Genomic DNA, 15,186 nt, shown 5'->3' with positions numbered 1-15,186 from the left:
TTGCTTCTCTCTCTCGAATGTATTAATTCATTTAGAATACTCTTTATATAAATCTATGGATTATCATTAGGTCTATCGTAAAAGAAACGTTCATTATTTTATGGTTTTTTTTTGTCAGAATTTTATGGTTGACATGCGTATCTGGAGTAAGTTTTATAATCATCCACACGTTAACCATCCAATGATGAGTACGTAAATTATACCTTACATTGACATAATAAAAAAAATTATATATAATGAAAACGTTCGTGTCAATATTTTACCAATCAAAAAATAAAAAAACTCGTGCATGGGCACAAATGCAGAAACTCAACTGCTCTTGGTTGTTTGAATAGAATTCCTCTAAACAACTACACTTTTCCTTTAAAATTCAACGTAAAAAGATATATATATATATATATATATATATATATGTGTGTGTGTGTGTGTGTGTGTGTGTGTGTGTGTGTGTGTGTAAATTAATGAAGCTAACTCAGTTTTGGTATATCTTTTTGCACTTTTTTTTCCTTTTTCATGGCTCACCTGGTCCTCGTGTCCTTTGCGCGTTAGCAAGTTACCAAGTGTTATTCCTAGGAAAGGTTGACTGATCTATCCAACACAAGGATACCAGACGAGTGCAACATGCAAGTTCTGCGTTTCCCCTGTTCCATTTGCCCCCATATATAACTCTCTGTCTCTCTCTTCTCCAACATACTTGCCTCATAAATTATGAACATTTCATACAGAAATAAAACTGTCTGCTGCACCTAAAATAAGAGTCATTAACGAGAGGTACCTTTCTGGAAAAATCAAAATGACAAGGTAAGCCACAGCGACCATTATTTATTGAGAATTTTTATGGAAAGAAAATAAACTTGTACCAAATAAGATGAGACAGTGTATACATTTAGTGCGACAGCATTGCGGGCTCGCCTACACATTAGTGTACGAACGTGCATTGCACCTTTAATTGTTAGTGGGATGGTAACTCACTAATGGGTCATCCAACCCACTTGACAGTAGTCATTGCAACTACGGATCAATTATGTCATGCAAGTGACAGTAGACTCTGTAATTGGCCCATTTTTATCTTAAGCAATCGTCAATCCTCTCACGCTATCCTGGTCCTGTGTGATCTCACTGGCATTCTTCAAATCCATCATGAGTGTGTTAAACTCATCTAAGTGGACTGTGATGGAAGTGCCTTCAACATATTGAAACTGAATTATCTTTAACATATATGGGAATTATTTAAACTCTTCGTTACATAGAGAGTCTAAAGGTTTTGTCCACAACGTTGCAGCATTTTTCTCCTCGACCACTTCTATTAACATATCATCAGATAGATTCAACAGAATTATACTGTTTACCCTCTTTATAAACTCATCTTTATCGGCATTCTAGCAACTGAGCTTTACCATCCAATGCCTTGGTCGAACCTTGGTTATTATTAGTGCGCGCATCTCCCTTCACCACCCAAGTTGTTCATTTTGTTAAACTTCTTAATTTCTATTTTTTCTTCAAACAAAATTGCAACGACAAAATTTCTAGACAACGATCAAACAAACAAAAGCTACAAATCAAAACCAAAAAAATCATAGCCTTAGCTTTTAAACTATTTGTTGTAAAATTAATGCAAAAGCTAATCAAATCTTGCCATCAAATCAACGCGAGAGAATGAAATAACCAAGTAAATCAATGAGGAATAAAAAAGAACAGAAGAGATCTATGTAGTTCAGTTTGAGTCCTGCTACACGGGGAGAGTCGGTTGTAAATAATCCACTAATCAAATGGAGAATTTCAAAGTACAATAGTCCACAAGCTCAAGTACTTCCCCTCCCAGCGCTAGGTTACATCCAAACCCACGGTGTTTAGAGCTACGGAGAATTAGCTCGAAACACTTACGTCTACACACAGAAGATGCAAGATGTAAACTCTTCGCACACAAAAAGATTACCGTGTGTTCCTCTTCCTCCGTGTGGCTGAAAGGAGAGGAACTCCACCTTTTTTTTTTCTTTTTGGCGGGGCTAATTGACCCCGCAAGTGTATATAAAAGACCAAAAGAAGACCCTCCTCCATGCACAATATGAACAGAGAGCATAAGAAGTCGAACCGATCAAACTTAGATAATCTTCTCCAACAAAAACCAAAATCAAGCTTCCACGGCTCAAGAAATCCAAATTTGACTCGGATTGAAGCGCGCAATGCATTTGAACAGATTAAAATTCTCCAAACAGGTCGGTTTCATGCACTGTTCAAAAATGAGAAAGCGACCGTGCGGCTTCCTCCCTCTCACAGTTGCTGCGCTTCCGTTTTCCTCTCTTGCTTTGCGACGCTCATTCTCTCTCCCTTATTTTCCTCTCTTCTTTACGTCTCCCTCTCCCCTCTCTCTCTCCTTTTTTTTTTTTTTTCTCTTTCTTTCCTTTGTCTTCTTATGCCCTCATTTTCTTCTTCCTTGTCCCGCATGTTCCCCTCCTTTTGACTAAACTCTCTCCTTTTCCTTTTCCCCCTTTTTCTCAATTATTACACCTCCCGTTGACGTTGTGACGAGAAGTCTCTTACGTTTGCAGGGAGACTTAGTGTCGAAGGACACGAGCTGCTGCAGCAAAATGTTGATTCTGATTTGGGATTGGCCGTAAAGATCCAACTGGCGGGTTCAGTTTAGCCGATCGTGAATAGGCGTGCTTGGCCTCTAGTAACACTGTCTTGGATATTTGGGCAGTTACTATTCATGTTCTGCTTGGAGCTGATGTTGTTGCCTGAGCAGTTTGCTAGTATTATCTGCAATGGTTTGCTGAAATTAATCACTTGTTTGTGACTTGTACTGGGTTCGGCTCCCCAGCTTAGTTTGATGAAGAAATGAATTTAACTTACCCATATAATAAAGTTGAATTTGGGAAAGATATGTCGACCTTGACAGCGACATACGTCCCTGTCTGAACAGGGACGTTGTCAGTGTCCTCTCTTTTTCATTTAAGCATCGCTGTGCGATCCTGGCCGAAAGCAAGAGGCTTTTGACGGATTCCTAGACATCGGCTTGTGCATTCACATGCTCTCTACTTTTTAACACCGCCGGCGACGCAGCTCCAAGTCCGAGCAAGCAAACACCAGAGCGAGACGAGAGACCTTTTGCGAGGGAAATTCCCCAAAAACATGGAAGCACCCTGTGGTTCCGGCGCGTCGGCGACCCAGTACGACGTGTTCCTGAGCTTCAGAGGACCCGACACTCGCAACACCTTCACCGACTGCCTCTACCGGACCATGGTCGGCCAGGGGATCATTGCCTACAGAGACAGTGAAGAGCTTCATGCCGGTGATCGGATCGACGATCTCCTGACAGCGGTCGGCGACTCCAAGATCTGCATACCGGTCCTCTCCAGAGGCTACGCTTCGAGCCCTTGGTGCCTCCGCAAGCTCGCTCGTGTGACAGAGCTCAACGAATCAACCGGGAAGCCAGCGATCCTACCCATCTTCTTTGACGTCACGCCCTCTGACGTCAAGGTCAGGACGGAACTGTACGTGGAGGACTTGGAGAAGCACGAGCGGAGGCATGGCAGCGAGATCAGGCAACGGTGGGAGGCGGCTCTGAGAAAAGTGGCTGAGATCAAGGGATGGGAAGTACAAGGGAAAGCGTAAGTAAATGCTTATTAATGGAACTCGTTTCAAGATTCAGTCGAAATGCTATTCTCTTATTTTCTCGTAAATGGTAGTGAAAACAAGCTGGAGTGGTTCAACATTCATATAAAATATATGAGTCAATATGATCTAATTCTAGAATGATGTCTGTAATTTGGACCACATATAAACATCTTTCTTTCTTAGAAATAGGTGGAATTGTAAGTTTATCGGCATCGCACCAATCATATCCTCCGGAGTCTATTACACCAAAATTCTTCTAGCTTTATAGAATTAACCCGAGACTTGAAATAGTAATCCTACTCAAATGCTATCTGCTAGGTAGTGGTAGTGAGATTGTTATGTGTTTTCTTTTACTAAAAGTATTTGGTTTGTGGCAGACACGGCGAAGTCATTGATCTCGTTGTGAAAGAGGTTCTGCATAAGCTTAAAGTGAAACAAAGACCTCTGGACACCAAATTGGTCGGGGTAGACGAACAAGTAGAAGCCATAATGAAGTTGTTAGATGATGACTCCAGCACTGGTGTGCGTTCCGTTGGAATCCATGGAATGGGTGGGATCGGTAAAACTACTCTCGCTAAGATTGTTTTCAATGAATTATGTCCTCGCTTTGATGGCCGATGCAGCTTCATTGAGGACATCCGAGAACAATCAAACACAATTGGCCTAGTAAATCTGCGGCAAAAGTACACCACAAGTGCCATAACTTGTGTACGGCGATCACTTTTGTCACGCCCCGTACCCCACGAAGCATGAACATCCGCGTATAGGTCGAAATAAGGTACGACGCTCCCAGGTTACGTCACCGACCCGAAAACCCAAATCAGAGAAAACACGCCACATGCGGAAACGACGTATATATATTATATATATACACCCAGACAATTTAAAAGCAACCATGAGTAGCACAAGCCAACAAAATTCAAACGATTAAAAACAACATATACATTCATTATAACACTTATATATACAATATCCATTATAAACAAGAAATACAACAAAAGGGCCACGAGTACAAAACGGGATCGGTAGCCTAGGGGAATTGGCTAACCACTAGAGGCTACAGTCAAAAAGGGGGTCGGCCCTCACACCTAAGGCTGAGACCTAAACTACGGTTCCCAGTCTGGATCGGAGCTCGACGACTCCGAGGAACTCTCGGACTGCTCCGGCTTCTCCTCGGAAGTCATAGCCTCAAACTCTGTCTCGGGCTCGGCCTCAAAATTCATGGCTGGGGATCTGAAATGTCGGTTTTACCACAACCGTGAGAAATCTCAGCAAGTACAAACCACTAATCCTAAACTAGGCTAATGTGCACCTCCAGAAGGGTAAATAAAACGCATCAACCAATGAACCGGTAAAACAACGTTAATACATTCCCGGCTCACCGCCTTATACATTATCTTAGCCCTGCAGGTTAGGCATTTGATATCAATATAAGTCAAGTGCAATTATACCGACCCGAAGGCCCACAGTTGGATATAACGACCCGTAGGCCCGACCCGAAGGCCACAGTTGATAAAACGACCCGTAGGCCCGACCCGAAGGCCACAATTGATTATAACGACCCGTAGGCCCGACCCGAAGGCCACAATTGATTATAACGACCCGTAGGCCCAACCCGAAGGCCACAGTTGATAAAACGACCCGTAGGCCCGACTCGAAGGCCAACAGTTGATAAATCGACCCGTAGGCCCGACCCAAAGGCCACAATTGATTATAACGACCCGTAGGCCCGACCCGAAGGCCAACATTGGATAAAATTCATACATGTACATTAAGCACCCAATTTCAATCATACCACAACGTACTTTTGTAAACCACGTGCCCGGGAATTTAAAGTTAATTATCGATGCCAAAACACCAAGCATAACCATGCTCAAATTAGACATATTCCTCTCATTCTTGGCATACCCAAGCATTTCTATTCTAATCCAATCAATTCCAAGTTCATTCCGCGCATTCATTACACAAATCAATCTAATGCGCCTAAGGCCCGTCTTGGACTAATCGATCTTACAATCATGAGGTCATTCAATAGGGTTTATTCAAGTCCCAATCAACCCCCAAGAATATCCAAACTCAAACCATAGTCAAAGAACCATTTAAATCTCAATTTGAACCAAAAAGTGCAATTCGGTCCTGGTGAACAGTACCAGAACCGAATTTCACATATGCACTAAACCACCTTTAGACCATCTCATTAGGGCCTAATCACTTACCCTAATCATCCAACCATCAAATATACATAATTAAGCCTCAAATAAGCTTAATTAACACTTGAATTGTCTAATTCCAAGCCTTGAATCATTGAATTCAATTAGTGAAAAATTTAGACAAATATGCACATTTTCGGTACTTTGTGAACAGTACCAGAACAAGGGGCTGTTTAGGCCTTAATCCACCATTAAATCATCTCATTAGGTCCTAATGACTCATACAAAACGTCCCACACACAATTAAGCCTAATTAACCCTCAATTAGGCCTAATTAACCCCTAAAAATGCACAATTAAACTAATTAGGGGTTTAGGGGTTTATACTCGCCTATTAACGACTCGGGACGACGGGAACGGGCGGTCGATCACCGACGCGCGGTAAGGATCGACGGCGGCGTTCCGGGTGCAAGCCGGCGGTCCGCGGCGACACCGACGGAGGCGATTTGCTGCTGTTTTTCTTTTGCTTTGGCTGAAACCGGGGCTGATGGTGGCTGCTCTTGGGCGAAACTAGCTGCTGGTGGTGCTGGCTCGGCGGGGACAGCTCCGGCTGGTACTGTTCCGGTGTGAACAGTACCAGAATGGACAGAACCGTGCACGCCAGAAACAGAAACGGGAAAAGAAATTCACGGGGAAGGGGAGGAGGAGAATGGCTCGGCAGATCAGAACAGAATGGGAGAGAGAGAGAGAGAGAGAGAAATGTCTGGTCAAATAGGTCAACAAAGTGTGGGTGGAATCCAAGTGTCATTAATCCATAGCATTTGACACTTTTGCCCCTAATCCAATGGCCCAAATTTGATCCAATCCAATAATGTAGGGGTAAAATGGTCATTTGTCCTTAACCCAAGCTGACCAGACCTGGTTTAGCCTTAACCAACCTTGGTTAAATCCCAAAAATTAACCAATTTTCGGAATTACTCAAAAATGGCCTAGGGGCATTTTTGTAATTTTCCAATCCCGAACCGAAATTCCAATTTTCGCACATACGTGTTCCATATGTGCGTGGCCAACATAATATGGCGTCGGATCCGCGAAATTCATTCTTTAACCTCTCGAAAACTGACTGTAAAGTTTCGAGAATAAAATAATATTATTTTTCCAATTTTTGTCGAAATTCCTATTTTTGTCCATAACGACTCCCGGTATGCGTGGCCACCCAAAAATGGCATCGGCCTCGAAAAATAACCTCGCTTGGCCTCAGAAATGGACATCGAAGTCCCCAGGGGCAAAATTGTAATTTTCCCCAATTTATGTCGAAATTTCCGTTTTCATCCATATTACTCCCAAACATGTGTGGCCACTATAAAATGACGTCCGTCTTGCAAAATAGTCGTAATTACCCTTGAAATTTTGATATCGAAGTTCAGGCTCAATATTGCGATCAAAATAACTCGTTTCGAAGTCTTAGGGCCTCTCACTAACGGGCGGCTGTTTAGGTGTTACGCGTATCGACCTAGGATTGTCCGAGTCATGATGGCCTCAAATTTCGAGAGAACGAGAGGAATTATCACTAGTACCGGGGGTCGCGATCGTTTGGATTAAAATCGGGGTTCGTTAGTCAGGCGTACTTTCGGTCGTGCGGAATCACCCGCGATCCGATCGTACGTATCTGACTATATCAATCCGTCATTTTCCTAAGATCGGCCCATATTGGTCCAAAATATTCCCTCGATGTTTCTCGAACTCGGCACTCAATCGCGATCGGGTCCTTGGTCCACGTACCTGATCCTATTTAGCCTTTCCCATTTGGGTAGTATCCCGTGATTGATCAAGTCCGGGCGACACTTACTAAAATCAAACGAGAATTAATACACACTTTATTGATCCCGATAACAGATCAAAATTCAGGATGTTACAACTTTGGTGCCATAACTTTTTTTCGGATCACTTTGGTGCCAACTTTTTTGAAAATCGATCACTTTAGTGCCAATGCTGACGTGGCTCGCCGGAAATCCGATGTGGCGCTGACATGGCTCGCCGGAGAGGTCCACGGCTCGCCGGAGAGGTCCAGTCAGCATTAAAAATCAAAAACGACGCCGTTTAGCCCGCTGACGTGTATTTTTTTAAAATATTATATTTTATTTATTTAATTAATTAATTAATTAAAAAAAAAAGCCCTGCAGCAACGGTGAGGGAGCCCTCGCCGCTGCTGCCGCCAAGCCACCACCGCCGGGAAGGGCCGGCGGTGGTGGGCGCAGTGGTCGGCGAGGGTCGCCGGCCCCTGGCCGGGGCTCGACAACCCTCGCCGACTCCCGGTGACCCTCGCGCCTCGCCGGCGAGGGCCGGATCCGGCGAGGCGAGACCTCGCCATCGCTCGGGTCGCGACGGCGAGGTCTCGCCTCGCCTTCGTCGGGCAAGGCCGCGCCCGGGTCGCGACGGCGAAGGCGAGGCGTGGCCTCGCCTAGCGAGGCGAGGCGAGACCTCGCCGTCGCGACCCGTGCGACGGCGAGGTCTCGCCTCACCGGATCCGGCCCTCGCCGGGCTAGGCGAGGGTTGCCAAGCCCGGGCCAAGGGCCGGCGACCCTCGCCGACCACTGCGCGCCCACCACCGCCGGCCCTTCCCGGCGGTGGTGGCTTGGCGGCAGCAGCGGCGAGGGCTCCCTCGCCGCTGCTGCAACACCTTTTTTTTTTTGTTTTTTTTAATTATTTTAATTATTATTTTTTTTCTAAAAATTAAAAAATTCGAAAAAAAGCCATGTAATTTTCACCGTGTACAAGTCAGACCATTTTTTTTTTAATATAAATGCCATGTCAGCTTTTTGGCCGAAGTCACTAAAGTGATCGATTTTCCTCCGACTTGGCACCAAAGTGATCCGAAAAAAAATTATGGCACCAAAGTGATCGCCGTACACAAGTCATGGCACTTGTGATGTACTTTTGCCGTAAATCTGCAGAAACAATTGGCATCCGACATCTCTGATTTTAGATTTATAGACAATTTTAGTAACACTGATGAAGGGATACATAGCATAACAAGGAGAGCTAGTTCTAAGAAAGTTCTTGTTGTTCTAGATAATCTAAACAAGAAAGAACAACTTAAGAAACTAATGGGGAGGCTTGACGCTTTTTGTTCTGGGGGTAGGATTATTATTACAACGAGGGATAAGCGCATTCTAGATGAAGAGATGGGAATGTTAGCTTATGAAGTAAAGCAGATGGATCTTGATAAAGCGCTAGAGCTTTTCGCTTGGCATGCTTTTCGAAGCGTCTCTCCTCCTGACACTCATCAGAGTCTCTCTAGAGAAGTTGTATCTTCAACCAGGGGACTCCCATTGGCTCTTGAAGTCATAGGTTCCTCTCTTCATCGTAAAGGAACAAAAATATGGGAAGAAATGCTAGAAAGATTGAAGAAAGCACCTCATAATGAAGTCTGAGAAACGTTGAAGATAAGTTACGATGCATTAGGAGATATGGAAAAAGAAATTTTTCTCGACATCGCATGCTTCTTCATAAATGAAAAGAAATCAAGCGCAACCTATTTCTGGGATGCTTGCGATCTATTCCCACATATCGCATTGGAAGAACTTACTGATTTGTGTCTAATTAAAATTGTTAATGGTGAATTTATATGAATGCATGATCAACTGAGAGACCTTGGAAGAGACATCGTTCGCCAAGAATGTACCCGGAATTTGACAGGGCGCAGTAGGTTTTGGAATGGTGAAGAAGCTCTAAAAGTACTAAGGTCGAAAGAGGTAAAGTAAAAGTAGGATCCACACAGTATCAACTGTACAATTACTTTCATGCTTCCCATTTGAAAGTTTCCTTTGGCCATTCTGAAGGAAAAATTCAATGTTTGCAAGCTCATACTCATTGATGGTTTCTATTGGCAGAGAAAGGATAAAGTTCAAGCACTCAATCTAGTTCAACTTTCTTGGGATCCCATCAGCATTGTGGATGCAGAACTTGAGAGGATGCCGAATTTGAAATTCCTCGAGTTAAGAGCAGGGACTTTTGTTGGAGACATCAACAATCATCTCTTGGAGCTAAGATGGCTCTCTTGGGATTATCCTCCTCTATATCGTAAAATGGCCAATCTGCACTTGAAAATTTTAGCAGTTTTCAAACTTTCAAACCTTAAAAATAGTGAAGACTGGGGTGGATGGAACATTTTGAAGGTGTGAATTTGTACTTATGTCCTCACAACATAGTATTCTCTCTTTGATCCTCACTAATACTATTTCAGCGACTTTTGCAGATGGCAAACAAATTGAAAGCTCTTTCACTCTCATATTGTAGTGGATTGAAACAGACTCCAGACTTCTCCAAATGCCTAAGTTTGGAGAGATTGTCTCTCCATTACTGTCAAAACCTGCAAGAAGTTGACTCCTCTATTCGGAAGCTAAAAGGTCTTACTCACTTAGACATTATTTGGTGTACGAGCCTTCAAAATTTGCCTGAAGAGATTTTGAGAACTGGTGAGTCTAAAGCACTTCTCTATTAGACAGTTCAACAAAATTGAGAAACTTCCGTTCTCTATCAGGAAATTAGTATCATTGTCTGAGTTGGATATATCACACACAAAAATTACAAGTTTACCTGATTTTATTGACAATGCAAAACACCTGTTATTCCTTAATCTATCAGAGACGCCAATTGTGGAACTTCCAAGTTCTATTGGAGAGCTTATGCAACTCGAGTTCCTTTCACTCCGTCAATGTCAAAGTTTGGGGGAGCTTCCAAAATCAATAGGCAACTTGACATCATTACAGACGTTGGATATCTCAAGGACAAACATTGTTGAGTTACCTAATTCGATAAAAAACCTCAAGCAACTGAAGGTGATGAGGATGGAAAGTAGTCCGATAAGGAGGTTACCTACCAGTATTGGAACGCTAGAGAGGTTGGAGGAGCTCAATGCATATCGTTGTTACCAACTTGCAGCCGAACTTCCCACTGAAATCGGTGGCCTATCGTCCCTCCAAAAGCTGGATATAACATATTGCAATAAGCTTCGAGAGTTGCCAAAGCTACCCTCGAGTTTGAACTGTCTACTTGTTCGATCGACATCATTGTGGTTAGTTCCGGATCTCAGTAACCTCACGAATCTGGTGGAATTGCATCTGTCTAACCTTGGACAAGAATTTGCCCAGGCAAGCCCGATGCAAAGTCTTCCATTGCAATGGGTTGGAAAGTTATCCAAGCTGAAGAAGTTGAGCTGGGGCCTTTCAAATATTCCTGTGCCATTGACGGAGTTGGGTTGCCTACCTCAACTTAGAGATCTCACTTTATCTTGCATGGATAGTTTCGACTTACTAGTTGTTGGACCACAACTTTCCAACTTGAAATATTTGACCAGATTGTGTCTTTATCGCTGTCCACTGAGGAAAATTCAACTCGATGGGCTTGAACTATTGAGAGATTTGGACGTGAGAGCATGCGAGTTTCTCGAGGGATTGTCAATTATTTCATCGAGCTTGAGGAAGCTCCGCGAAATGGGAGTTTCATATTGCCCGAAGGTACTTGAAATTCAATTTCTCAGTACGATGGAATCATTGCAGAAACTTGAAGTTAGTCAGTGCCATTCCCTAGGAGCGTTGTGTGGTTTATCAAACTCGAAGAAGCTGGAGGATTTATGGATCAAAGAGTGCAATGGGCTACAGGTTCTTGAGGGCCTTGAAGAATTGGAGCTTTTGCATAAGTTGTCTCTTTTCAGTTGTCCATCGTTGAGGTTGGCTACTGTATCCAACACAAAGATACCAAGGAAATGCAAGATATTATACTCGCTTTCGTTTAAGATTCAATCAATGAAGAGAGATGGCTCAGGAAGACATTCAACGAGGTGTGCCTTCCTTGTACCCTTCACTTATTTTTTTCAAACTTTTATTTTTCGGAAACGCATGGAGTAGGTATGACTTTTCTTTCCCTGGTTCCATTGGCTTCCTTGTCTCCCTATCTGTCTCTGTTCTCTCTCTCGCTTGTATTAATTCATTTGTGTGCGTGGGACGTATAAATAGAGAATGAATAGACGTTCCACGTTTTGCGCTCTCGTGGCACATGTCGCACCTCTCTTCTCATGTGCATGGACCTTTCTATGGACCCAAAACTCTTCTTGCGTCGGTGAAGTGAGAAAATTTCGTTTTCTCGAGTGTGTTGGATGAAAATTTCATCTTTAGTGAACTCGATGTAGTCTCAAATATTGAAGAGCTCAAATATTGCACAATGAAATTAAGGTCGTTTTTAGAAAATAAAATGTAGTCTCTTGAGAACTTTGTGATAAAACGAAAATACTAAATGTCTCCTAAAACTAAAGTAACCCAAAATTTTCTTTTAATTGCGTGGGAATCGCTAAAGTGGAGAAATGATTCTAAGGTAGAAGATGAGATCCTAAAATATCACCTGAGTCAAAACTAAATTTCAATCAGAGAATTTCTACTTGCATGGAGTAGCCTTGTTAATCTAAACGCATAGACGCACTTAGTGGATAGTCTAGAAGGTAAACACCCGAGATAATTATTAACTCTTTCACATGTCAGCCATCCAATAGAGCGTACGTAAATTATTTCTTACGCTGGCAATTGACATTATAAGGATCCTTTATATAAACATGAAACCGATCATGTCAATATTTCACCAACCAAAGATAAAAGTCTGGTGCCCGCGCGCGAAAGATTGTTCGAATAGATTTCTCTAAAACAACTACATTTTTCCTTTAAAATTTAACATAAAAAGAGAAAAGTTTATAGAAAAATAAAGACGAAACTAACTCAGTTTTGGATTCCTTACCAAAAAAAAAAAACTAACTCAGTTTTGGTATATCTTTTTTCACTTTTTTAACTTTTTCATGGCTCACTGAATTTTTTTTTTTTCCTTTTTCTCGTGTTCGTGGAGAGTTTGCAAGTTATCTGGTGTAATTCCTTGGAAAGGTTGACTGATCTATCCAACACATGGATACCACACGAGTGCAACATCCAAGTACTGTGTTTCCCCTGTTCCATTTGTCCCTATATATAGCTCTCTCTCTCTCTCTCTCTCTCTCTCCTCCAACACACTTGCCTCGTTAATCATGAACAGTTCATACATAAATAAAACTGTGTGCTGCACCTAAAATTAGATTCATTAACGAGAGGTGCCTTTCTGAAAAAATAAAATTGAAAAAGAAAGCCACACCAACCAATACTTATTCAGAATTTTCGTGGAAAGAAAATAAACGTGTACCAAAAAAGATGAGCAGTGTACATATTTAGCACAACAACATTGCGGGCTCTCTGACACGTTGGTGTAAGAACGTGCATTGCACCTTCAATTGTTAGTGGGATGGTAACTCACTAATGGGTCGTATTGCCCACTTGACAGTAGTTATTGCAACTACGGATCAATTATGTCATGCGAGCGACAGTAGACTTTGCAATCGGCACATTTTTATCTTAAGCAATCATCGATCCTCTCATGCCCGATGATTGTACCATCATACACTCGGTCGTGTGACTGGCTTTCCCCAATGGTTCACGAATGCTTGTGAAGCAAACGACTGTAATGTTTGGACTTTAGGGCATGCTGATTAGATCATATTTGTATTTTCTTGTCCTCCCATAAAGGTAGAAGACTAATTTATCTTTTCCTGTTCTAGAAAATGAACGAAGATCCAGAAGATACAACGAAGGAGAATGACAGCATTGATTGTTCAGATTTGGAAGATTGAACGAAGAAGAACGACAGTGTTGATTGTTCCATATGCATATTAGAATGTATCTGCAAGCCCTTATGGTTTTTCAAGTGAGAAGTCTTTGGAGGCAGACAGGAGAAGTACATTGTCTTGCAGGATAATGCAGACGTGGAGTCAGGAAAAGCTGAATGGATCTCTATGCATTATGGTTAGGGGTACAAAAACTAAATCGATGGCTCCAAGAGAAACTTGCACTCTTCTTGATAAACTCAAGTGCACTGTGGTCGAGGGACAAGTTTCCTGGAAACAGGAATGCTGTTTGCGTGTGGATCTACTCTGCTTTATTTGGAAACGGCAAAAGAACACTACAAGTACCATAACTTGTGTACGGCGCTCACTTTGGTGTCATAAGTTTTTTTTAGATCACTTCAGTGCTAAAATTTTTTAAAAACGATCACTTAAGTGCTAAAATTTTTGAAAAACGATCACTTAAGTGCCAACTCCGGTGCCGTACACAACTTTTCGCCGGAAATCCGACGTGGCATTTTTTTATTAATTTATGAAGCTGACGTGGCTCGCCGGAGATTGGCACTTAAGTGATCGTTTTTCAAAAATTTTAGCACTTAAATTATCGTTTTTCAAAACTTTTAGCACTTAAGTGATCGTTTTTCAAAAATTTTAACACTGAAGTGATTCAAAAAAACTTATGACACTTAAGTGATCGTTTTTCCTCCGACTTGGTACCAAAGTGATCCGAAAAAAAGTTATGGCACCAAAGTGATCTCCGTACACAACTTATGACACTTATAGTGTCCTTTTGCCATTTGGAAACTGTCCATTCGTTAAGTCATTCCCTTTGTGAATATCAGATTGCTTGCGATTGCTTGCGACATGGAAACATCTTCAGTAAAAGATATTTGTCAACTTAAAAAATTGTTTCCGATGCATATGATACTTTTTTTGCGCATTTATGAAAATACAGGACCAGCATAGCGTTAATCTATGTCTGGGATCGGTGGCACTGGCAGGTGACTAGTTAGCTATTAGTTAGATGTCACTTTTTTTTTTTTACCCCACGAGGAGTCATTTCTACAACATTGACAATGAAATTGTTGTCAGTCTCCAACTAACTTTTTTTTCTGGTCAAAATTCTCCAACTAAATTTGGTAATCCAATACTTTAGAGTTGGGGTGAGCACGGTTCCAGGATAGAACCGGAAACCGAAGAACCGGACCGACGGGTTCGGTTCGGTTCCCGGTTCTAAGGAGGGAGGTTCCGGTTCCCGGTTCTATTTTTTAAGGAACCGCCGGTTCCCGGTTCCTATAGGATCCGAACCGGAACCGGAACCGGGTACCATAATTGTAAAATCCCTAATTTTCTTCTCACTTCTCACTTTTCACTCTCAGTCTCAGCTCTCAAACTCTCATCGGCAGCGTCACACTGAACCTTCCGCGTTCCACCGCGACGCTGAGCCTCTTCCACCGCCGCGACGCTGAGCCCCTTCCATCACTTCGCTTACCTCGTCTTCTGCTACCTTCAAGAATCAGGTAACCAAATTTCTTCTTCGTCTCCTTCTGGTTCATTTTTGCAGATGAGGTGACGGCAGTGGCCGATTTGGTGTTGCGTTGTTGACGACTCTAGGTTTTCTGTCAATTTGGCTCGTGCGGTTGTTAGAGCACTTTGAAGTTGGAGTTTTGTTCCTACTTGTTTGTTTGCTAAAATTGTTGTAATGGCTGAGTTGATTTTTCGTTTG

The 15,186-nt window shown here is 42.4% G+C and overlaps 1 protein-coding gene and 1 pseudogene across 1 annotated transcript; both read left to right on the top strand.

Annotated features, from left to right (window-relative positions):
- Positions 1–3,017: 3,017 nt before the first annotated feature.
- LOC115684222 (disease resistance protein L6-like) lies at positions 3,018–9,201 on the top strand. The gene is made up of 3 exons (XM_056306466.1): positions 3,018–3,611; positions 3,996–4,284; positions 8,722–9,201. The coding sequence occupies exons 1-3, from the start codon at positions 3,133–3,135 to the stop codon at positions 9,199–9,201; spliced, it is 1,248 nt and encodes a 415-aa protein (XP_056162441.1). The 5' UTR covers positions 3,018–3,132.
- Positions 8,718–13,646, top strand: LOC115684269 (disease resistance protein RPV1-like; annotated as a pseudogene).
- Positions 13,647–15,186: the final 1,540 nt, after the last annotated feature.

The sequence above is a fragment of the Syzygium oleosum genome, unplaced genomic scaffold, assembly GCF_021117445.2.
Source record: "Syzygium oleosum isolate NSW1041296 unplaced genomic scaffold, Sole_v2.1 Sole_v2.44, whole genome shotgun sequence".
Taxonomy (NCBI): domain Eukaryota; kingdom Viridiplantae; phylum Streptophyta; class Magnoliopsida; order Myrtales; family Myrtaceae; genus Syzygium; species Syzygium oleosum.
Note: the sequence above shows the minus strand (reverse complement) of the source record. Positions and strands in the feature narration are given on the sequence as shown.

What these genes read in the sequence shown, in the direction of transcription:
- LOC115684222 (XM_056306466.1), top strand. Translation starts at nt 3,133, where the DNA reads ATGGAAGCACCCTGTGGTTCCGGCGCGTCGGCGACCCAGTACGACGTG. An exon ending in TGGGAAGTACAAGGGAAAGC is followed by an intron (nt 3,612 to 3,995) that starts GTAAGTAAATGC and finishes GGTTTGTGGCAG; the next exon opens with ACACGGCGAAGTCATTGATC. An exon ending in AATCAAACACAATTGGCCTA is followed by an intron (nt 4,285 to 8,721) that starts GTAAATCTGCGG and finishes GTAAATCTGCAG; the next exon opens with AAACAATTGGCATCCGACAT.